This window comes from Hyla sarda, chromosome 2, assembly GCF_029499605.1.
Source record: "Hyla sarda isolate aHylSar1 chromosome 2, aHylSar1.hap1, whole genome shotgun sequence".
Taxonomy (NCBI): domain Eukaryota; kingdom Metazoa; phylum Chordata; class Amphibia; order Anura; family Hylidae; genus Hyla; species Hyla sarda.
In genome coordinates this window covers 196,712,164-196,736,785 of record NC_079190.1, presented here as the reverse complement: position 1 = coordinate 196,736,785, position 24,622 = coordinate 196,712,164, and the positions used below count along the sequence as shown (strand labels likewise).

General features: G+C 41.1%; 1 protein-coding gene across 4 annotated transcripts in view; it reads right to left on the bottom strand.

Annotated features, from left to right (window-relative positions):
• Positions 1-843: 843 nt before the first annotated feature.
• The window catches only part of TMEM182 (transmembrane protein 182), a 33,174-nt gene continuing 9,395 nt past the window's right edge, over positions 844-24,622 (bottom strand). For 3 of the 4 annotated variants that reach the window (XM_056556103.1, XM_056556101.1, XM_056556102.1), the window contains exons 2-5: positions 21,870-21,975; positions 16,685-16,783; positions 12,647-12,784; positions 844-2,646 (exon numbers count right to left, since the gene is read on the bottom strand). In XM_056556103.1, the coding sequence (XP_056412078.1) occupies positions 2,423-2,646; positions 12,647-12,784; positions 16,685-16,783; positions 21,870-21,888 (480 nt within the window). In that variant the 5' untranslated portion in view covers positions 21,889-21,975 and the 3' untranslated portion in view covers positions 844-2,422. Of the gene's footprint in view, positions 2,647-12,646; positions 12,785-16,684; positions 16,784-21,869; positions 21,976-22,081; positions 22,217-24,622 lie in introns of those variants that run through there. The other variant, XM_056556100.1, reaches the window with a different exon arrangement.

Genomic DNA, 24,622 nt, shown 5'->3' with positions numbered 1-24,622 from the left:
ATTCGCAGCGCCCCAGTCAGACCTGCCGACCGGGTGCGCTGCGATAATGTTCCCAGTCGGGATGCGATTCGCGATGCGGGACGCGCCCGCTCGCGATGCGCATCCCGACTCGCTTACCAGACCCGTTCCCCGTCTGTGCTGTCCCGGCGCGCGCGGCCCCGCTCCTTAGGGCGCGCGCGCGCCGGGTCTTTGCGATTTAAGGGGCCGGTGCGCCACTGATTGGCGCATGAGGTTTTAATCAGTACCTTCACCTGTGCACTCCCCTGCTATTGTCTACTCCCTTGTACCGCGCTTATCTCAGCAGTCAGAGAGGTTGAGCCGTTGCCGGTGGATACGACCTGGTTGCTACCACCGCTGCAAGACCATCCCACTTTGCGGCGGGCTCTGGTGAATACCGGTCCACCGACACGGTCCACGCCAATCCCTCTCTGGCACAGATGATCCACCTCCAGCCTGCCGAATCGTGACAGTCACCGTTCATCTGCAATCTTGCTTATACATTGTCTTTACGAATAAATAGTATATGAACCTATGTAGTGATACATTGTAAAACAAATAACGCCAAATGCCAAAACAATAATATGTATGTATCTGTGGTAAACAGAAAGGCATTTAATATGTAAAGTCCCTATATGGGGGATTTTAACACAAAAATATGAAAAGCTAATTTGTGTCTGCTTTTTCACTCATTTGCATCCTACTGTTTAGTACATTTTCCTCTATCAGAGTAAAAATCGATTCATAATGGTGTATTTGCAGAGGGTTACAAGGATTAAATGGTATTAAAGCAAATCTAAAAAGTTTAATTTATATAGTTTGCAAACTTACCCATGCAAAGAAAAGCAAGCAAATTCCTCTGAACTAACCGCAGGGTGTTAAGTCTAGACGTTGTAGAAGTAGCAAGTTTCAATAATTTAGCAAGGTAAAAACCATTTGGATGTTGTGACTCAAGATTAACTCTCCTCTCTAGTGCCCCCTATAGGTAGCTAGAGAGACAGTTGTTATTCACTACAGAGATGAACTTCCTTACTTATAAAAGAGAGCTAATTTACATAGTCCACATTTGCCTGTAGTCAGCATTCCCCAGGTGGATCCCTTCAATGAGAACCAGTACCTACAAGGGCAACATTGTACATCTTACTTGTCCGTGAGAATGTTTTATATATAGCGATGATAAAGGGCAGTATAGTAGAAATAAATCTAGTGTTTTACCCCCTCCTTCATTTATGGTTCAGAATTCTGTCAACCATAACTGAGGGGACCTCCAAGCTCTATTGATGACAACTGAGCCAATTCTCAATCTACTTGTTTAATCACAATGCAGATCCACTGTGGTGAGAGTAACACAGTGACATCCAATAAGGGAATGGGCACCTACAAGGCTAGTCCACCTCTCTTTAAGGGACCCATAGAAGCTTCATAGGCTACCTGTCTGATATGTATACTATTTTGCCCATTTCTCTTTGCTTAGAGACAATGAGGCCTTGATGACAACAGCATTTAATAGGGTTCTGCTTTAGTTTTCCTTATTTATAATTTAACACCTAATCTGGTTGGTTGCACATTTTCCCCAAAACTTGATGCCCATTCTGTTGTAACCCAGGTTTAGACATTCAGCCTTTTCTAACCTGCATTAAGCATGTATTACAAAAGGCGACACATGATAGCTAATCACGATAAATACTGTATGCATCATATGCTTGTCCCACTATCACTGCATTGAGTCATTGTGAAAGAAGCCTACAGTAAAGTGTACTACACATTAATAATATACTTGGTAAGTGTAATAATTAGTATACCTTCATCTATTTTACTACCACTTGTGTACCTACCGTATTTGCCATTATTGTGAGTGCTACTACTAAGCATAAATATTTCATGTAAATGAAACTTCAAAATGTACAAAAAATACAAGATAATATATATAGAGTGAGATATGTATTTTATAACATGTACTGTTATTTATTAAACTTCTATTATCAAGAATGTGCACCGAAAAAAAATTCTCGGGTCAATCTGGCCACTATATGTGTGAATCATGACTGCTGGCATTGAAACCAAGTGAACAAATGTATTCTATTTTAAGCACTGAAAAGTACATCTATGTGGACGTTGGGATGAAAACAAGCAGCATATGAGAGGATTAAATTACATCCCCTTCTCTTTCACTAAAACGTTTTCAACACATTTCAATACTATACTCTGTTACTTATATAATATGTTCATGACCCTTTAACTACTGAGATATTTGGTCTTAGACAACAAATAAAGTTATAAGTGACTAAACAAAGTACAGTACCTAGTGACAAATGTACATAAAAACTTCTGGAAATGAACTTCCAGACGTGAGAATGGTTGTATAAAAGATAAACTGCAAAGAGTTTTACAGCTAAAACTTTGAAAAAGCCTTGACTTGACTAGGTTATTTTGTGTGGACCACAATAGTATGCCCCACTAAGAGAAACAGCATTCCTGCCAACAAAGAAAAAAATATTCCAAATGGTGCCAGCATGAAGGACCAGCCATAGCGAATGTCCACAGTGTAACCTGGGCAATCCTCTTGTTTCATGTCCTGGTAGCTTCTTACATCCGATACGCTCTGAACCCAGATGACATGCATCACCACCACAAATGTGAAAAATATACCTGAAAATAAGCAGAAACATTTAGCTGAAAGACTTTGTAACATATTCTTAATGTTATAATATGATGATTTATCATGGCGTGGATTAGTCTTTCACAAACTGTTCTACCCTTCAGACCTTAGTTCTTGAATGGGGTTTCCAGTTACACATACTGATGGTCTGTCCTTGGGATAGGTCATCAATATCTGATAGCTTAGCTGCAGTACAACACCGAGAATGGGGCCCACCTGCTTCCAGCTTCATTCACAGTCTAGATATAATCACAATGGCTCTGCTGATCAGCTAATCAGTGGGGATGCTGTTTGTTGGCATCCACCGATCACATATTAATGGCTAGAGCATAGACCATCAATAAGTGTATCTGGATAGCACCTTAAAGGAATACTGTAATGGAAAATAACTTATCACCTATCTGAAGGATAGGGGAGAAGTTATAGCTCACGGGGGCTCCGACCGCTGGGACCCCCCACGATCTCCTGTATGGGGCCCTGGCAGTCCACATGAAAGGAGTGTTCCATCCCTGCATAACACTGACATGCCCCCTCTATGTATCTCAATGGGATTTATGGGGGGGGGTCGGCCGCCGCTTAATGCTGGGGACGGACATGCCCCCTTCCTGAGGACTGCTGGGGCCCCATACAGGAGATCGTAGGGGGGTCCCAGCAGTTGGATGCCTCGTGATCTATAACTTATCCCCTAAGATCAGGGATAAGTTATAGAAAAGAGGGCAACTGCCGGATAGTTTGCAAGGGAGATTCATGTAGTATGTTAACAAGTGTTAAAAGAAAGCAGAGCTCACACAGTAAACTGTAGAGGCTGTAGTAAAGAAACAGCAAAGGTTTTAATAAAGACCAATGGAGAAAATGTTTCTGCACTGTTATAAGTACAAAGCAACAATAAATGAAAATGGTTTTTAAAGGTGGCAATAGCCAATGCCACACTCTGAACTCTTTGTCATGTTCCTCAAACCTATTTTTTTTTTGTATTTTTTGCAGTGTGGAAGGGCACATTATCATGGCAAATGAGACCACAGCCATCAGGGAATACTGTTGCCATAAGATTATGTTTACATGGTTGGCAGCAATGTTTAGGTAGCTGGTACAGGTCAAAGTGACTTTCATATCAATACTAGGAACCAAGATTTCTCAGCAGAACATGACCCATAGCTTTATATTGCCTTTGTGGACCTTGGCAGTGGCACTTTGGTTGGCCTGAGGCTGTGCAGCCCCATAAACAGCATCCTGCATTGCATTGTGTGATCTGACACTTATTAACTTTTTTAGCAATTTTCCCTTCTGTGGAATTAGACCAGACAGGCTAGCTTTTACTACTCATAGGCATTGGCTTTGTCAAAATTGTTCAGATCCTTACATTCAACCATTTTTTATGTTTCCAACGCACTTGCTGCCTAATATATCTCACCTCTTCGCATATGCCATTGTAAGAACATAATGATATTTACTTCCCATGTTTTATTGTTATTGCTGATCAGCGCAATTTCAGCTGTCCTAGACATCAGATATCAGCCAGTTATCTCCGCTCTCTTTCTGTCCTTCTGTCAGGTTATGCAATGATTCATCTCCTCATCTGTACTGGTACACAGTTTGGCATTTTTACCATTTATAAGTAGGAAAGCTGGGTAAAAACATCTGAGGGCTGTAATGGCAACTAGGCTGGTTGTCACCTAGTATTTTCATTACCCAATATAACTAACTTTCCCTCCTTGGTAAACCATCAACATTACAGAATTCCCGATAGCTTAATATTATTGTACAGCCTGCTAGAAATGATCCGTAAGAAATCCTGAATGAAAAGTTATGTTATACTAGAAACAATATGGAAGGATGATAAACCACATATCTGCATTCATACATTAAAGCCCACACATGAAAAGAATAAAAGGGTATCTAAAGGCTTCTCTAGCAGCCAAAATGTGTGTTTAGTCAAATATGTGTTTTATGGAACACATAAATATGAATGTGTCCGTCAACAACCCTTTGATACAATATTCTTGAAGTTTAATACCATCACTATTAATTAAAATTGATATTTAGAAGAAAGCAATCAACTGTACTTTTTGAACAGACATTAGAGAGGAAGTGTAAAATATTTGGGGGGAAGGGGGCTAGAAATCTTTAATTAGAATGGCTTTTAAGTAAATTTCTTTTCAAATGACTAGCAAGTTTTCTTCTTAAAAAAAAAATAAAATACATCACTAACTGCAAAGGTTTTCTTCCTGTCATGCCAGAGCTAGTGGAAACATGTCTAATGAGCCGAGACCCCAAAAAGATGTTGACATTTGATTAAAAAGGCCTAAGATGTAAACAGATAATTCATTAATGATCTTTCATGAAATGTTAAAGACTTTAATAAAGTAATGAGAGTGAACTTTAAGTCCTTCGTTTTAAAATCAATGTGTCACTTTCTGCTCTGTTTAGTTTCAAAGCATTTATCTTTTATGAGGCTCTAATGTACATAGTGACATTGGTAACTTAAGGAAATATAAAAAAAAAGGTGTTTATGTTCACTTTTCAATCCAAAAATAAACAACAATTTTAGAATATTATGGTAGAATGACAAATCGGTAAATAATTAGACTAAACCTAGTAAACCGTACATACTAGCTGGTTTAGCATAGTATTGCCTAGTACTGTAAATAATAGTATGGAATTGGACACATAGCAAAACATTTCTAATGGTCTTCCCTTAAACAATATCTATCATCCTTCCATACCATCCATTCTGGTCAATCTCTTTAAGGTCTTAATACATATTAGGCCCTTTTCACACTACCGTTGTCAAACGGCAGTGTGACGGCCATCGGGGCCCCCGGGGAAAATAGCAGGAGAAAAAACACAGCTTGTGCCATCTCTTTCTCCCGCTACCCCCGCTTAAAAACAGCGCTGCCCAACGGACCCCATTGACTATAATGGGATCCATCAGTACCCGCTGTTGCCTGTTGCGCCCTGTCAAAATTTTGTCCATCAAACTAAAAAAAAAAAGAGTTTGGCGGGGCGCAACAGCAGTGTGAAAGAAGCCTTAGCATAAAGTTGGCCAGGGGACTTTGTATAGGGACCTCTTGACTTTCATCTGATGGATGATGTCAGGGGAAAGAATGGTTGGGCATATTAGATTTAAAGTGCCAAACAAACCCTTATGATCTTAGAGATATAAACTGCTGCCAGAGAAGTCAGTCAGTGACTTAAAGGGGTACTCCGCCCCTAGACATCTTATCCCCTATCCAAAGGATAGGGGATAAGATGTCAGATCGCCGAGGTCCCGCTGCTGGGGACCCGCGGGATCTCTGCTGCGGCACCCCGCTATCATTACTGCACAGAGCACACTCGCTCGGTGCGTAATGACTGGCGATACAGGGGCCGGAGCATCATGACGTCACTGCTCTGCCCAATCGTGATGTCGAGGCACGCCCCCTTAATGCAAGTCTATGGGATGGCCGCCACGCCCCCTCCCATAGACTTGTATTGAGGGGGCGGATCGTGACATCACAAGGGGGCGGGGCAGTGACGTAACGATGCTCCGGCCCCTGTACTGCCCGTCATTACGAACGGAATGCGTTTGCTATGGCAGTATTGATAGCGGGGTGCCACAGCGGAGATCCCGGGGGTCCCCAGCAGCGGGACCTCGGCAATCTGACATCTTATCCCCTATCCTTTGGATAGAGGATAAGATGCAAGGGGCGGAGTACCCCTTTAAGCCTTTTCTCTTTGCTGAGAACACATGAATTTTTGGGCTGAGCCGAACGTGCAAGTATATGGAGGAATCAGGACTGATAGTGTCAGCCGATTGTATGTTCAGCCTAAAGCTTTAGATGTTTGTCCACCTTTATGCACACAACAAATTCACATGCACAGACTCTAATGGCAGCATGCAGATACCCTACGGGTAGGCAATCTGATTGGCAACATATTTCTTTTTGGAAAGATTATCTGTAAAACGCTAAATCCACAGGAACATGCCGCAATTTTGCCTGGTCATATTTCAGAAGAATCTGACAGAATACACAGTACAGTATGTGTCCAGACTTCAAGTGGAATAGAAATTATGTGGAGCAGTAATAATGTGTCATGTATGAGGATTAAGTTAACCTAGACTGAAATGTATGAAAAAGAAATGACAGAAGGGTGCATTCACACCACATATTTGCAATACAGTTCCCGTATCAGGTTTTTGCCTCGTGCCGGATGAATGGCGACCACTAGCCATCATGGTCCCTCTCATAGACATGAATGGAGGAGGCGTGGCGTGGGGGGTCCCAGAGGCCAGACCTTTGGATAGGGGAAAACATGTCTGGATGGAGTAACCCTTTAAAATCTTCTCTAGCTGTAAGAATCTGAAGCTTGGATAAACACTTCAAAGTCATTTCATTAGAATCTATTTACTCTACCTGCATCCAACTAAAAGACTAAAAGACTAAAAATTCTCAACAGAATGACTATGTCTTTGGAAGTAGCTACTGTCATGGCCGTAAATGTTGGCACCCCTGAAACTTTTCAAGAAAATTAAGTATTTCTCTCAGAAAAGGATTGCAGTAACACATGTTTTGCTATACACATGTTTATTCCCTTTGTGTGTATTGGAACTAAACCAAAAAAGGAGAAAAAAAAGCAAATTGGAAATAATGTCACATCAAACTCCAAAAATGATCTGGACAAAATTATTGGCACCCTTAACTTAATATTTGGTTGCACAACCTTTGGAAAAAATAACAGAAATCAGTCACTTCCTATAACCATCAATCAGCTTCTTACACCTCTCAGCCGGAATGTTGGACCACTCTTCCTTTACAAACTGCTCCAGGTCTCTCTTTTCCCAACAGCAATTTTAAGATCTCTCCACAGATGTTCATTGGGATTTAGATCTGGACTCATTGCTGGCCACTTCAGAACTCTCTAGCGCTTTGTTGCCATCCATTTCTGGGTGCTTTTTGACGTATGTTTGGGGTCATTGTCCTGCTGGAAGACCCAAGATCTTGGACACAAACCCAGCTTTCTGACACTGGGCTGTACAGTGCAACCCAAAATCCATTGGTAATCCTCAGATTTCATGATGCCTTGCACACATTCAAGGTACCGAGTGCCAGAGGCAGCAATGCAACCCCAAAACATCATTGAACCTCCACCATATTTCACTGTAGGTACTGTGTTCTTTTCTTTTTAGGCCTCATTCCATTTTTGGTAAACAGTAGAATGATGTCCTTTACTATAAAGCTTTATCTTGGTCTGATCTGTCCACAAGACGTTTTCCTAGAAGGATTTTGGCTTACTCAAATTCATTTTGGCAAAATGTGTCAGCAGTGGGGTCCTCCTTGGTCTCCTGCCATAGTGTTTAATTTCATTTAAATGTCGACGGATAGATCGCGCTGACACTGATGTTCCCTGAAACTGCAGGACAGCTTGAATATCTTTGGAACTTGTTTGGGGAGGCTTATCCACCATCCGGAGTTTCATCAATTTTCTCTTCCGTCCACACCCAGGGAGATTAGCTACAGTGCCATGGGTTGCAAACTTCTTGATAATATTGCGCACTGTGGACAAAGTCAAATCTAGATCTCTGGAGATGGACTTGTAACCTTGAGATTGTTGATATTTTCCACAATTTTGGTTATCATGTCCTCAGACAGTTTTCTTCTCCTCTTTCTGCTGTCCATGATTATTTGTGGCACACACAGACACACAATGCAAAGACTAAGTGAACTTCTCTCCTTTTATCTGCTTTAAGGTGTGATTTTTATATGGCGCACACCTGTTACTTGCCCCAAGTGAGTTTTACCTCTTAAGGACTCAGGGTGTATGCTAACGATAGCCGGGACCCTGGGCTAACAGCGTGCGGCACCTATCATTGTGCCGCGCCCCGTTAACCCTTGATCGACGTCTGAAAACAAAAGTAAACACTTCGCGGCAGCTCAGTCGGGCTGATTGGGACATCGCGATAAAATCGCGATGTTCCGATCAGCTGGGACGCAGGCGGAGGTCTCCTTACCGGACTCTGCGGCGTCCGATCGTCGATTGATTGCTCCAAGCCTGAGCTACAGGCTTGAGCAATCAAGCCCCTATCTCACTGATACCTGCAAAGCTATGGCTTTGCAGGGATCAGCATAGGAGATCAGTGTGTGCAGTGTTATAGGTCCCTATGGGAGCTATAGTACTGCAAAAAAAAAGTGGAAAAAAAAAGTTAACAAAGGTCATTTAACCCCTTTCCCTAATAAAAGTTTGAATCACCCCCCCCCCTTTTCCCATAAAAAAAACTGTGTAAATAAAAATTAACATATGTGGTATCGACGCGTGCATAAATGCCCGAACTATAAAATGATATCATTAATTGAACCGCACGGTCAATGGCATACGCGCCAAAAAATTCAAAAGTTCAAAATAGCGTATTTTTGGTCACTTTTTATATCATAAAAAATGAATAAAAAGTGATCAAAAAATCCGATAAACACAAAAATGGTACCGATAAAAACTTCAGAAACCGGTGCCAAAAATGAGCCCTCATACCGGCCCATATGTGGAAAAATAAAAAAGTTACAGGGTTCAGAAAATGGCAATTTTAAACGTATAAATTTTCCTGCATGTAGTTATGATTTTTTTCAGAAGTACGACAAAATGAAACCTATATAAGTAGGGTATCATTTTAACCGTATGGATCTACATAATAAAGATAACGTGTAATTTTGACCAAAAAATGCACTGTGTAGAAACGGAAGCCCCCAAAAATTACAAAATGAAATTTTGTCACACAATGATTTTTTTTTTCGTTTCGCCGTAGATTTTTTTGCTAAAACGACTAATGTCACTGCAAAGTAGAATTGGTGGCGCAAAAAATAAGCCATCATATGAATTTTTAGGTGCAAAATTGAAAGCGTTATGATTTTTAGACGGTGATGAGGAAAAAATGAAAATGCAAAAACGGAAAAACGCTGAGTCCTTATTTTTGCATTTTCATTTCGGCCGATAATCACGATTTTGGGCATTATAGGTATCGGCATTACCTTGCCGATAAGCTGATAATGCCCCGCCTCCCGCACCGCCCCCCACCGCACTGCGACCGCACACCCCCCCCCCCGACCCGCCGCACCACCCCGGCCCCATTGCCTCCCCCATCCCCGGTTTTATAATTACCTGTTCCTACTTCCTTCTCCTGCTACGTCCTGTGTTACGCTGTGCGCAATGACGAGTGACGCGACGTGACGTCACTGTCAGTGTGCACAGTGACAGCTCAGGAGGACGCCACCAGAGCCAGATGTAGAGTGGACCCCGGGCCCAGGTAATTATAAAACCGGGGATGGGGGAGGCAATGGGGCCATGGCGGTGCGGTGGGGAGTGCGACGGGGCAGTGCTCGGTGCGGTGGGGCAGTAGGGGGCGCGGAGCGGTGCGGCGGTGGGGGGTGGCGGTGATAGGACTCAGGACCCCCGGACAGGCAGGGAGAGAGAAGCGGGTGATGGCGGCGGTCTATAGCACCGCAAAAGCCACTGCAGTTCATTGATTTAAAGCGCCCGCTTTAAATCAATGATCTGCAGCGGTGTCGCGGGGGGATAAATAGCCAATAACTTATACCGGAATATCGGTATAAGTTATCGGCTATCGCCCTAACCTCCACCGATTATCGGTATCGGCCCTAAAAAAACGATATCGGTCGATCCCTAGTCCTTAAGGGGTTAAAGGAGCATCACATGCTTGAAACAATCTTATTTTTCCACAATTTTGACTTTTTTTCCCTCCCTTTTTTTGTTTAGTTCCAATACACACAAACGGAATAAACATGTGTATAGCAAAACATGTGTTACTGCAATCCTTTTCTGTGAGAAATACTTCATTTTCTAGAGAAATGCCATCATTTACTGCCACGACTTTTCAAATGTCCTTTTTTGGTGTATACAATCACAATATACAGCTTCTCATGACAGCAGTGCTTTAAGGGTATTGTCTCAACATTTTACAAGAGACTTTTTGTATTTATTGATATGAGATCAGAAATCCAACAAACCCGACCTTGCAATGTGAAAAGCCGAAAAGGGGGCGTGGTCTGTTGTAAAGGGGGCTTGGTTTCACATCCCGACCTATTTACTATTGAAATCCCAGAAAATCCTGTGGATAAATGGCTGGAAATTTCCCCCTAGAAAAAGCTGGTCAGAGAATTTTCCCGACTTTGTCCCAATAGTAAAGTCCTGCAAGTCTGAAACAGCATTTCCCACTAGTAAAAACCAGACACTCTTAGTAAAAATGAGATTATGGTAGGTAACAGTTTTCTTAAACAGGTCATTTCTTTTTTTTAAATAGCAAAAGAGGAGGGCGAGAGCCCACTGTTATCCTTGTGAGGATTCTATTATTTGTTCTGTGAAGGTGGGGGCCCCTTTCTTTCAGTCGCCTACAGTCTCTCTTATCCCCTCACATGCAGTGTAACACTGAGTATGTGTAATGGACTGGCATGTCAGAACGGTGGAGAACATCTCAAGCCAGTGATTTAAAGATAATGAAGCAGATAATTAGACAGCATCATTGTTGTCACTTGCCAGTTGCCTTCTTTCAATCTGTCATCAGTGTCCTCGTAATTATGTACAACACCGCAGGGGTGATCCAAATGTAATTTAAGGACAGTCACCAAACCAGTCAATGTCAGATTGCAGGCAACAATTTGACATTGAATTTTAAATAAAAGAAAATAAATAAAAATTAAGCAACTTTGCAAGTAGTCTTCAAAAGCATTCTACCATTTTGCGTGTACAGCACCCATACAGACCAAAGTACAGTAGGTGGTTACAGATGCTGCTGGTTACAAGCTCTAGTCTGAGCCTGCATTTATGTAGTTGGGGTCATAAAGTAAAGCAAGAGGCACCCACCACTTTAGTGTAAAGTGTAAGGAGAGGCACTCACCGCATCTTGTGTTCAATTGGGATTTTATTTCTTACGTGCAGATAAAATTACAGCATGACCAGGTCAGGACATCGAGCAGCTGCGCGGCGTCCTAACCCGGTCCGGCAGTAATTTTATCTACACGTAAGAAGTTAAATCCTGATTGAACACAAGATGCGGTGTGCCTCTCCTTACACTTTATGACATCAATTAAGTTTTTATGGAGATTGTCGCACCTCATTGCATTGCCTAAAAGCTATGGATTGTGAATGACAGTAGGAAGAGTGAGATTGGGTTGGGCTGACCTTTGTCTCTTGCATACGACTGCATTTATGTAGTATCTCACTTTTTTTTTTTTTTTTTTTGGTTAATTTACTCTTTATAGCTTTATGAGTATCAGTGTTCAGAGCAGGTTAGTGTTGTTTATCCCTGAGCTTTTTACATGACACACAAAAAAAGAATGATAGATAAATAAAAAAAGGTTCTACTAAACCACGTTGTTCCCTTTACAGAATACCTCTCATGATCTTGTTAAATTTTATAATCCTCCCAGTTCACTGCCCCCATCATGATAAACCACTCCCTGCCTTTGCTTTTCTTATTTTTTAGCTTTCTACCTTGATATTGCTCTGTATTTTCTGCTCAGTCTCAGTCAGATTCACAGACTGGGAAGGGACGTTCCCCAGCAGGCATTACATCATCTCAAGCCATACAGGGGAAAACTTCCTCCCTCACTCTGCTACACACAGCCCTGAGAAGTTCAGTGTGAGATGACCTATGATTGGCTAAGGCTGCATACACCCCCTTAGCCCACCAGACAGCATTTCCTGATTTTGGACTTCTGCCAGGCCAGCAGGAGTCCAAAGTCTGTGCAAGAGATGGGGGAAATTTGCTCTGAACAAGTAGGGAGACACCTAGTGGCAGCTTTTTTAAGCACAAATAACACTTAGAAAACTTAATCTTTTTTAAATAAAGTACATCAGAAAGATTTTTTATTTACCATAAGGAGTGCAATAGCAAAAATTCGTTTTAATGAGATTGATGAGAGTGTCCATTTAAATATAGAATTATATGCGTAAGCATACGCAGCAAACTCTAGCATCTACGATGTGCTTATCAGAATTACTTACCAGCAGTGATAAACAGGCCACCTCCTGCTTTATAAAGTCTGTAGTTTACAAAAGGTGCTGCGCAGATAATGATGAAGCCTCCAGCTACAACTGTGACCACGCCAAGAAGCATGAAAATGTTCCAAAATCCTCGATATACTAAAGCATAAAAAGATTGTATATAGAATTGTATAAATTAAGCTGATAACAAAAACATCCCAACAGAAGGCATGTTTTTTCTGCCCAAGAACATCCATGTGTGGAACATTAAAGGGGTACTCCGGTGAAAAACTTTTTTTTTTTAAATAAACTGGTGCCAGAAAGTTAAACAGATTTGTAAATTCCGTCTATTAAAAAAATCTTAATCCTTTTAGTACTTTTTAGCAGCTGTATGCTGCAGAGGAAATTCTTTACTTTTTTAATTTCTTTTTTGTGTTGTCCACAGTGCTCTCTGCTAGAGATGTCGCGAATTGTTCACCGGCGAACAGTTTCCGGCGAACCTAGCATGTTCACGTTCGCATCGCCGGGCGAACAAATGTGAACTTCGATTCGCCCCCATTACTTTAACATTGTGGTAAACTTTGACCCTGTGAGTCAGAGTCAGCAGACACTTTACAGCCAATCAGCAGCAGTCCCTCCCTTCCAGACCCTCCTACCTCCTGCACGGACGCCATTTTACCTTCATTTGGCATGCTGCAGGCTTACAAAGTGGAGGGACAGAGAAGCTGCTCCTGCTGTAATAGGGAAAGCGATAGCTAGATTGCTGCTAGGTGGTGTATTCAGGGTCCACTTTACTCCTAAAGCACTAGTCTAACATCTGCTTTAAGGACAGCACCCAAAAAAGCCCTTTTTAGGGCTCAAATATCAGTCTGTGTCTTGCAACAGCTGGAGGCACCCTGGTTGGGAGGGAACCGCTGGTTAAAAGGGGTACTCCAGTGTAAAACTTAAGTTCCTTCAAGCAACTAACTACAGTATTAAAAGGGCTATAAGTTCAGTCCGTGTGTCTTGCAACAGCTGGAGGCACCCTGGTTGGGAGGGAACTGCTGGTTAAAAGGGGTACTCCAGTGTAAAACTTAAGTTGCTTCAAGCAACTAACTACAGTATTAAAAGGGCTATAAGTTCAGTCCGTGTGTCTTGCAACAGCTAGAGGCACCCTGGTTGGGAGGGAACCGCTGGTTAAAAGGGGTACTCCAGTGTAAAACTTAATTTCCTTCAAGCAACTAACTACAGTATTTAAAGGGCAATAAGTTCAGTCCGTGTGTCTTGCAACTGCTGGAGGCACCCTGGTCGGGACCTCTGCTTAAAAGGGGAACTCCGCTGGCAACCTTTTTTGCTCATTGTCACACTAGTGCAAATCACATTTGGTGTGACAGTTGTTCAAATAAAAAAATGGAAAAATACCTTTTCTGGCTGTGAAATAAAACCAGTGCTGCCTAAAGGGGGGGATCTAACTATGTGCTGCCTAATATGGGGGAATCTATGTGCTGCCTAAAGGGGGGATCTAAATATGTACTGCTTAAAGGGGGCTCTATGTGCTGCCTAAAGGGAGGCTCTAACTATGTGCTGCCTAATATGGGGGAATCTATGTGCTGTCTAAAGGGGGACTCTATGTGCTGCCTAAAGGGGGGCTCTAACTATGTGCTGCCTAACATGGGGGAATCTATGTGCTGCCTAAAGGGGGGATCTAACTATGTGATGCCTAAAGAGGGGATCTAACTATGTGCTGCCTAAAGGGGGCTCTATGTGCTGCCTAAAGGGAGGCTCTAACTATGTGCTGCCTAAAGGGGGGCTCTAACTATGTGCTGCCTAATATGGGGGAATCTATGTGCTGCCTAAAGGGGGGATCTAACTATGTGATGCCTAAAGGGGGGCTCTATGTGCTGCCTAAAGGGGGCTAAAGCATGTTATTCCAAAGAATTTAGGAATAATAGGTGATTTATGCCCTTTATGGATTAAAACCAGACTCTGCATCAACTATGTAATTTTCCATGGGAGTTTTGCCATGGATCCCACTCCGGCACGCCACAGTCCAGGTATTAGTCCCCTTGAAACAACTTTGAAATCACTATTGTGGCCAGAAAGAGTCCCTGTGGGTTTCAAAATTCGTCTGCCCATTGAAGTCAATGGCGTTTTGCCGGGTTCGCGAACATTTGCGGAAGTTCGCGTTCGCCGTTGGCGAACTGAAAATTTTATGTTCGCGACATCACTACCCTCTGCTGACACCTCTGTCCGTGTCAGGAACTGTACAGAGCAGCATAGGTTTGCTATGGGGATTTTCTCCTGCTCTGGACAGTTCCTGACACGGACAGAGGTGTCAGAAGAGAGAGCAATGTGGACAACACAAAAAAGAAATTTAAAAAATAAAGATTTTCCTCTGTAGCATACAGCTGCTAAAAAGTACTGAAAGGATTAAGATTTTTTAATAGAAGTAATTTACAAATCTGTTTAACTTTCTGGCACCAGTTCATTTAAAAAAAAAAAAAAAAGGTTTTCCACCGGAGTACCCCTTGCAATGAAGCAATGAATTAACTGTAAGACACCATTTATACAAGGGACTAAAATATGATCTGATGCAGAATACAGATATAAGACTTTGCTTATCTTCATATTTATGTCCAATGTTTAGTTATTAAAGGAGCTTCCCGGGCACGAAGGGTCTTTTCATATGTTGCTGGTGCTGCAAGGAAAATAACAGACTCATACTTATCCGCCACCAAAGGCTGCTATTTTTTGGAGTGTCCTAGTCCCAATCCGGTCCTCTTCTTCCTGGTTTCTGCCCACTGAGCTGATCACTACAATGAGCAGGCAATTCTTGTCTGCACAGCATGTCACAGGAACCACAGAGAAGAGGACCACAGCAGGGACCGGACGTTCAGGAAAATGGCAGCGGCAGGGGAGCAGGCCAGATAAGTTCAACTCCAGCAACAAATCAAAAATTCTCCCTACTTGGAAAACTCCTTAAAGGGGTACTATTTTTTTTATTTTTTATATCAACTGGTGCCAGAAAGTTAAACAGATTTGTGAATTACTTCTATTAAAAAACCTTAATCCTTCCAGTAGTTATCCGCTGCTGTATACTCCAGAGGAAGTTGAGTTGTTCTTTTTGTGTCTGACCACAGTGCTCTCTGCTGACACCTCCATGTCAGGAACTGTCCAGAGCAGGAGAGGTTTGCTATGAGGATCAGTTTCTGACATAGACAGAGGTGTCAGCCGGGAGCACTGTGGTCAAACAGAAAAGAACAACTCAACTTCCTCTGGAGCATACAGCAGCTGATATGTACTGGAAGGATTAAGATTTTTTTTATCAAGTATAATCTCTCTCTCTCTCTCTCTCTCTATATATATATATATATATATATATATATATATAATATATATACAAACTCAACAAATGTACAGTATGCATGTATGCATGTACTAAAATACATTTCAAATTGTTGTTGATTTTTCAATTAAACTTGGTACACACATGTAACTTATATGTTATCTAAAAATATAGTACATTTAAATGAACCATGATCCACTCCCTTAGGCGAGGGTGGGGACTATTGTCTGAAGTCCCATGCAAGTCTTAGGGACTTCTGGTATATCTCCTTATCAAATTACTCCTGGGCAGCAGAGATTTTTAAAAATCCTGCTGACTGTCTAGCAGGTAGGTAAAAATAATAGTTAGTGCAGGGGACTGGATACAGGATATGAGGTCAGGATATGAGGATGGTATATGAGGTCGGGATATGAGGATGGTACATGAGGTCGGGATATGAGGATGGTATATGAGGTCGGGATATGAGGATGGTATATGAGGCCGGGATATGAGGATGGTATATGAGGTCGGGATATGAGGAGGGTATATGGGGTCGTGATATGAGGATAGCATATGAGGTTGGGATATGAGGATTGGATATAAGGATTGAATATGAGGATGAATTCCTTTATACAGAATGTGGCTTGCAATTGAATACATATGTATCTCACATTCATGTTAACAAATATAAAGCAAATGACTAAAGCAGCAGCATATGGATGAAATTATAACCAAAATATGGATTCTATACATACCAACTGCAGAATGATATGCCGTTGAGTTATTGTCATCTCTGATCCTTGGAAACGGGGAAAGGTAGGCATGTGTGCAGTTCTTAGTGGGAGCTTGATTGGCTACAGAAAAGATTTGACAATTTGAGGAAGCAAAAAAGAACCACTACAATAACATATTCACAGGAAATTATATTTTAGTGAAACATAGGCGTCTTATCTAAAATTTGTCTAAAAATCCCTGTAAATAATTAAGGAGTAAACAGTAAACAGGACTATTCAAGTATATCTATACAGGCCTTAGACTGACTTTACTTTTTTATACTATTTCATAGCCCTGGATGCCCTGAACAGAAAGCTGTTCCTGAGATATTGGGATTTTACCATGTGATTGACAATCAGCCTTTTTCCTGTGAAGGTGCAAATAAAAGGGTGAGAATCGGGCTTAAGAGGTGTGAGTATGAGAATATCCTCCTGGTCTCCTGAGCCTACCATCATTCGGAGGTCCTTCACTTAAAAAATAACATTTGAAGCGTCGGCTGTAATTGAAGTAATTGAACACAAAATGCTACTAAATGTTGTACAAAATGGCATATGGCCTCAGAATTTGTATATTTATATTTACACCTAGTGGCTTAAAAAAGAAGGAATTAAAATAATAAGGGTTTACAGTTTGTCTCAGATGCTGTTTAGAGACTTTTTATTGCGACTTTTGCTTCAGAAGGTTTTTCAAAAAGAATATACCACGTCGTGATTTCAGCTGACATCATGTTGTCAGGAATTTATGATGTGCCACTTTTCAGTTTGTGGCATCTTTTGGTGCAACTGCGCTAACTGAAGTGAAAATCTACACCAGACCTGACTTGGCTTACAAAGCTGGCTGTGGACAGCATTATTACCAAACAAGTCGCACATTTTGTCGCACGGGTCAAAAAGTCGCACAAAAGGAGCAGAGCAGGCACCATACAAAGTGGAGTGCTGAAGTAAGAAATTAGATCAGCACAATGTAACATGTAAATGTAACAATGTAAATTTGGGGCAGATACACAGTTTCCACCACACAAACATATGGAGTAAAAATATGTGCACCTACTATACTCTTGAGATGCCCCCCCCCATGTCTTTAAAAAAAACAGAACACTGAAGTTCAAAGACACTGGCACTTATATGTTAGTTTCTAATATGGTATGTTATATATGCTATATATGGTGGCTCCCACAACAGCAACAAAAAAATCAGCAATCATGGACAGTAGGCTTATTGTAAGTATCCTGTACATGAATGTTGCTGGTTTATTTTGTGTTGGGATAGACCATTTAGTTGTATGATACAAAGAATGGTATCTTATTCATAAATCATTTTGTAATATTGTGGTAAAGCATTAAATAGGAAGCAATTGGTTTGTGCAATAAACATTTCTTATTTTTATGATTGAATATTTTATTATTTTAGTTTTAATAAGAATGTGTTAGTTTTAATATGATTCATGATTAAAAATGCTTTCATGTCCGAAACGTGTCAGTGTTTTTGAACTTTGACGTACTGTCATTTTAAGAAGACATAAATAAAGAATCAAGATTTTAATTCCTGGAGCTGTGGGTTTTATTTCTATTGTTTGCTATGGCTGGTTATCTTTTAGATCAAAGTCATTTTACTTGCTACTAAGCATCATCCCACAGTGCAGACCCAGACACACACTCTAAAAGAGACGGCACAGATCATTTCTGCAAATCTGGCCTGATAGCTGCTTAACCAAACAGGTGCATGGTTTAATACATGGTGTGTGGTGTATCAGGTTAGGACCACACATAGCAGTAGTATGCAGCACAGTCATTCAACGCACAACAAAAACACATGTCTTATCAACAGTGATTTTGATCACTGTATTTTTAAAACTGGGCATCCAAAAAACACCACAAAATCACAGCAATTTGTGTAAAAATGTACATAAATATGTTATGTGGTATACTAGGTACTTATGAATCCAGCCTCATAGTACTTTTGTAACAAGCTGTACACGTGTGTTAGTTTGGCATAACCTGGAAAACTAGAAATAGTTTCTATTAAAGGGGTACTCCCATGGAAAACTTTTTTTTTTAAATCAACTTGTGCCAGAAAGTTAAACAAATTTGTAAATTACTTCTATTAAAAAATCTTAATCCTTCCAGTACTTTTTAGGGGCCGTAAACTACAGAGGAAATGCTTTTCTTTTTGGATTTCTCTTCTGTCACGAGCATAGTTGTCTCTGCTGACCTCTGCTGACCTCTGCTGTCCAGAGCAGCATATGTTTGCTATGGGGATTTTCTCCTGCTCTGGACAGTTCCTAAAATGAACAGCAGAGGTCAGCAGAGAGAGCTGTGGTAGTTTTCCACCGGAGTACCCCTTTAAATGAAAGCAAATAGAGATCCTAAAAACTGAAAGGAATTAAAGCAAGGCTTAGTAGAAAGTTTTATAATATTTCATTACACATTGATGAAAGTTTTTTTTTTTTTTGTTTTAATGAAAAAGAGACATGGTTAGGAAGGATTTGTGCTTGTCTTGGAGTTAAATGGCTATGTTGAGAGATCACCATAATGCTGTGGCTATCTTTTCATGAACTGGCTATTTCCTGTTGGAGTTCGCTCTCTGAAACTTCAAATCCCATAGTTCCTTGTTTTTAGTGTGAGGTCAATGTTCTTCCTCCCAAACATCAGCCACCCCACCTATTGATGATAATATGTGACTTATGCATGCCACTTTAGCTGTGTCCCATCTGAATGGTACTCCCATCCACATATGGAAAGGATCATGTGACCATAACGTCACTCACCCTTCTGCTTTATAGGAGTACACTACATGCAGAAAACTAGCACAGGCGCAATGGAGGAGGCTTAGTGACATTGTATGGTCACATGTTCCTCCATATGCTGCCATCTCATGGACGGGAGCACCGCCAGGACAGACAGAAGGATAAGCAATGCAATGGAATGAGCTTCCGTCACAGATGCCTAACAGGGAACAGCTGTGCTAAAGAATGATAAGTAAGTCATATAATTATCAACATTACTACTTATTTAATTGATCTTTATTTACATGAAACCAGAACTTCCCTTAAAAGGGTTATCCAGCAAAAAACATTTTTAAAACAAATGTGCCCAGGCTGTGTGATAACATAAAAAATGATTATACTTACCTCCCATGCAGCCTCATTATCATGGCCACCAGTCTCAGGTTATCTTTCCTTCCCAGAGCTGCAGACAACACATCACATTGACACTTAATCACTGTCTTAGCCAGCAATTGACTAAGCGGCAATGTGACATGCTGTCTGCAACTCTGGGAATCGAAGTTCATCGGAGACTGGGCGCCGTGCTAACTTGGCTCTCAGGGTGTGACGGAGGTAAATACAGGTTTTTGTTAATGTTATCACACACCCTGGGCACATTTATTTATTTTAAAATTTGCTTTAATTCATTTAATTCAACTAATGTACGGTACATATAATACTCAACTAATACTAGCAATATTAACATTACAACTACTAATAATATTGTTAATAATAATCATAAGTAGCAAGTGATCAGTCAGTTCTTGAAGATGATGTGTTGGAAGTAGGAATGGGAAGAGAAAGGATTTGTGCAACTTTAACAAGAACCAAATTGTGGTGGCTAAAAAACTGGGTCAGAGCATTTTCAAAATAGTGGGTCTTGTGGGGTGTTCCCAGTTTGTAGTGGTTAGTACCTACAAAAGTGGTTCTGAGAAGGACAACCTGTGAAAGGACACATCTGCAATGTCTGGCACAGCTGGTATGAAAAGTATGTGATACTACGAGCAGATGTAAATAATGCTGAGGTTGCAATTGTTGTGGTCTTCTGCAAACAGTTCATTATCAGTGGTGCCAAGAGTCAGACCCTGAAAGATCTGATGTTGATGGGCTATCCTGAGGATAGACCATCAATTCTAAATGCCTGGATAACCAGTTTAAAGTTTACCTGCCATTAACAAAAACTTTTGATATAATGTAGATAATACTATTATTTGTGTATTTGTAACATACATTGGTTAATTTTTTTTATATTTTTGGGTACAAAAATGTTGTCCCTATGTCCCTACAGCTATTGTTTGTGTGTCTCTAGGAGTCCAAATACAGGAAAAGAGGGCAGGACAAGAAGGGCTCTGTAAAGGCTCCTGGCTTGTCAATCATCCTGATATGTGAGCTGGGAGCATGTCATAGAGCCTCAGAGTCCTGCTTGTCCTCACTGCACAGAGTCCTGCATGTCCTCACTGCACAGAGCCCTGCTTGTTCTCACTGCACAGAGCCCTGTCTGTCCTCAGTGTACAGAGTCCTGCTTGTCCTCACTGTACAATGCCCTGCTTGTCCTCACTGCACAGAGCCCTGCTTGTCCTCACTCCACAGAGCCCTGCTTGTCCTCAGTGTACAGAGCCCTGCTTGTCCTCACTGCACAGAGCCCTGCTTGTCCTCACTCCACAGAGCCCTGCTTGTCCTCAGTGTACAGAGGCTTGCTTGTCCTCAGTGCACAGAGCCCTGCTTGTCCTCAGTGTACACAGGCCTGCTTGTCCTCAGTGTACAGAGGCTTGCTTGTCCTCAGTGCACATAGCCCTGCTTGTCCTCAGTGCACAAAGCCCTGCTTGTCCTCACTGCACAGAGCCCTGCTTGCCCACACACACTTTCTATATTTGGACTCCTCACAGAGACACACAGACATTACCTGTAGGGAAAAAAATATACACCATTTTTTACCAATGTATATTACAAGTATACATATAATGGTATTATCTACATTATATAAAAAGTTTTTCTTAATGACTGGTACACTTAAAAAGATCTGCTAAAGTCTTTGCGCCAGATACCACAGGACACTTTCAGAGGTCTTGTGGACTCAACAGGTCATTGTATGCTTCAACAGGTCAGAGCTGCTTTAGTGGTACAAGTGGCAACTTACACAATATTAGGTTTTAAAGTGAAGGTTGTTTGCTGTACATAATATGATTTTGGACTTCAAAATAGTACTTAGTTGCTATAACCTAAGAAACTATAATGCGTTCTGACCGACAATGGACTGTATATACACAAACTGCATTTGCAGGAATAGTAACCATGGATTTGGTTCATAATGAGTCACAAATATGATGTTTAGTTCATGAAAATAGTAAATAGAAATGACAATATAATATAACTAAAACTATATATAATAAAAATGTATCTTACTGATCCAAAACGCTGACATAGTGTTATTATTATCTGTTGATATATCCCCATTAAACCAGCATCTCCAAAAGAAGCCTTCGTGATGGAGCAGGACTGGGTCTACGACCTATGGACAACACGTACAAAATACAGATGATAAAATTCATGAGCATGTTATACATTGCAATATAAATTACAACAGAACATCATAACTATAAAAAGAAAAGACAAACCCCATCTTGATTTTTTGAACACTTTTCAACTTCTCTAGCAAGTAGCCAATAGTCGGATCCAAATGCCACCAAAAGGACTAAAATTCCCAAAGCACCAAAAAGACCACCAAAAAATATCCCAATGCTTAGCTTCATGTTTGATGTGGGTAACAAAGATATTTCCAAATAAATAATCCCTTCTAGGTAAGGTTTTCCTCTTGTCTGTAGTAGTCTGTAGCAGCTAACTAGTAAAGTGAAATCCTGGTAGGGGCTTCTATTCTGGGATTTTGATTAAGTAGCTCTGCTATGTTGCTAAGACAGGGAGTGTCCAGTCCAAAATAACTGACCTTTTTGAGGAGTCAGGGGATGGAATGAAGGATAGTTTCACTTCACCCACTGGTGGAACATATTGCATCCATTAACACTTATTTTTCATTGTGAGAAACATTAGAAAGTGGTCAGATTGTACCCTTTAATGTTTCTAAATGTGTTGGATTGTGGTAAAACAGCACCATATTTTCAATACAGTACAACAGGAGATTTCTCTTAAAGATATTGGGCTATACAACATTGTTGGTAAACCTGCTCCTAACACAAAACACTGCATAAACTGCAGATACACAATTCTCTAAGAGGGCTCCTTCAACCCACATCTTATCTGTACACTGCAGGTTTATACATCAGGGTACCAAAAACTGTTCCGAAATATACCACAACGTGCCCATGACATAGTCATAGGGTTGAATAGACCAGAGGTAGTCTACTTCTGCCCATGTTTGATGTTTAATACCGGTATACATTTTATCTGCATAACACAAAACCATGCTAGACAAATAATTTATATTCTACAAATATATACCAGTGTTAAACATGCCAAACGTGGTCACAAGTACTATTTAACCCTTTGGCTATGTTGTGGTATACAAGCACAAAATATTGTTGACAGTATCCCCACACAAACCCTTAGCATACAAGCAAAACACATAGTAGGCGGCCCCTAAATAGGGTTTTCCAAGTAAAAATGATTGATTGTCTATCCTCAAGATAGTCCATCAGACACTACCAGGCAGCTATTGAGCAGGGCTACCATGGTCGGATCTATGCAGTTAACAGGGTCTATCCTAGTAGCTGAGAATGGCTCCTATGCAGTGTACGGAGCTATGCTTAGTTACTAGGATAGGCCACCAATCATTATTTCCTGGAAAACCCCTGCACTCTGTGCAATGTTCTACATTATATAAGAGTGGGCTGACCTATTAAGCTGCCCAGTATTTCTCTAAAATACCACCTCTCTATAAGACCACCCCTTACTCTTTTTCTTTTTTCTTTTTTTTTTAGAAAGATTTTGAGTCCTCATTTATTATGCATTCTTTGAGAAGAACATATTTTGTGCAATTTTGGGAGGTGAATTTGAATACAGTGGGTTTATCTCAAGAACAAGAAAAAAATATTGGCAGTACTCAAGAACAGAAAGACTGGATAAAACTGCTAGAAAATATTTAAAAATGCTGCCCAGTTCTGGAACTTGATACCTTGGAAAGAGGGAACAGAGACTAACGTGTACTAGAATGAGAGAAGAACAGAACAAGAACAAGTGGGAACAGAATGGAATATTTTCTGTTGTGCTACACTGTTTCCGTAACCTCTATTTACCTCTATGGGAAATATAAAAACAGCATAACAGTCTGGCTGTTTTCCTAATCTTGGCCACATCCAGCCACTCAACTAGGCAAAGTGGGACTGGAGGGTGCCTGTTCTAGAGATGGTGTGAGTCACATATGTGGGATCCCTATCTATCAGATATTAAAGGAATATCCTGAAATTACATAAATGTTTAAGATGGGAATACTCCTTTTGGGCTCATTAACACTATGTCATCTCTGTCTGTAGATATTGTAGATATTCCATGCAGAGATTCTATCTGTAGTGGGTGCCAGCAGAACTAGGTGCTAGGACAGGCTCGGAAATGTGTCTGCTCCATAGATGGCAATCCATTTCTAAATGAATTACGCCTAAAGAATGAACATGTGCATTCTTTCGATTCCAGGTGCAAGGGGCACGTCCAAAATCAATCGGCACTATGCCAATGTGAACAAGCGCTGTCCCCATGGATGGCAATGCAGCACGGAATTATGGAGACACAGTGGACATTATGGTTGTGATGAGGGCATTGAGGTTATTATAGGGTACAGTGGCACTGTGGTTGTGATGGAGGCATTGGGATTGTTATGAGGTACTGTGGCATTGTGGTTATTATGGGAGCACAGTGGATGTTGTGAGGGCGATGAGGCAGTGGAGTTATGATGGGAGCACAGTGGGCATTGCAGATGTGATGGGGCATTAGTGTTATTGTGGAGGTACATTAGGCATTGTGAATGTGATTAGGCATTAGGGATTTATTATGGGGTAGAGTGGAACTGTGCTTGTGATGTGGGCTTTGCGGTTATTATTGGGTACAGCGGCATTGTGTTTGTAATGGGGGCATTGGAGTTATTATGGAGGCACAGTGGGCATTGTCGATGTGATGGGGCATTGGGGTTTTTATGGAGGAACAGTGGTCAT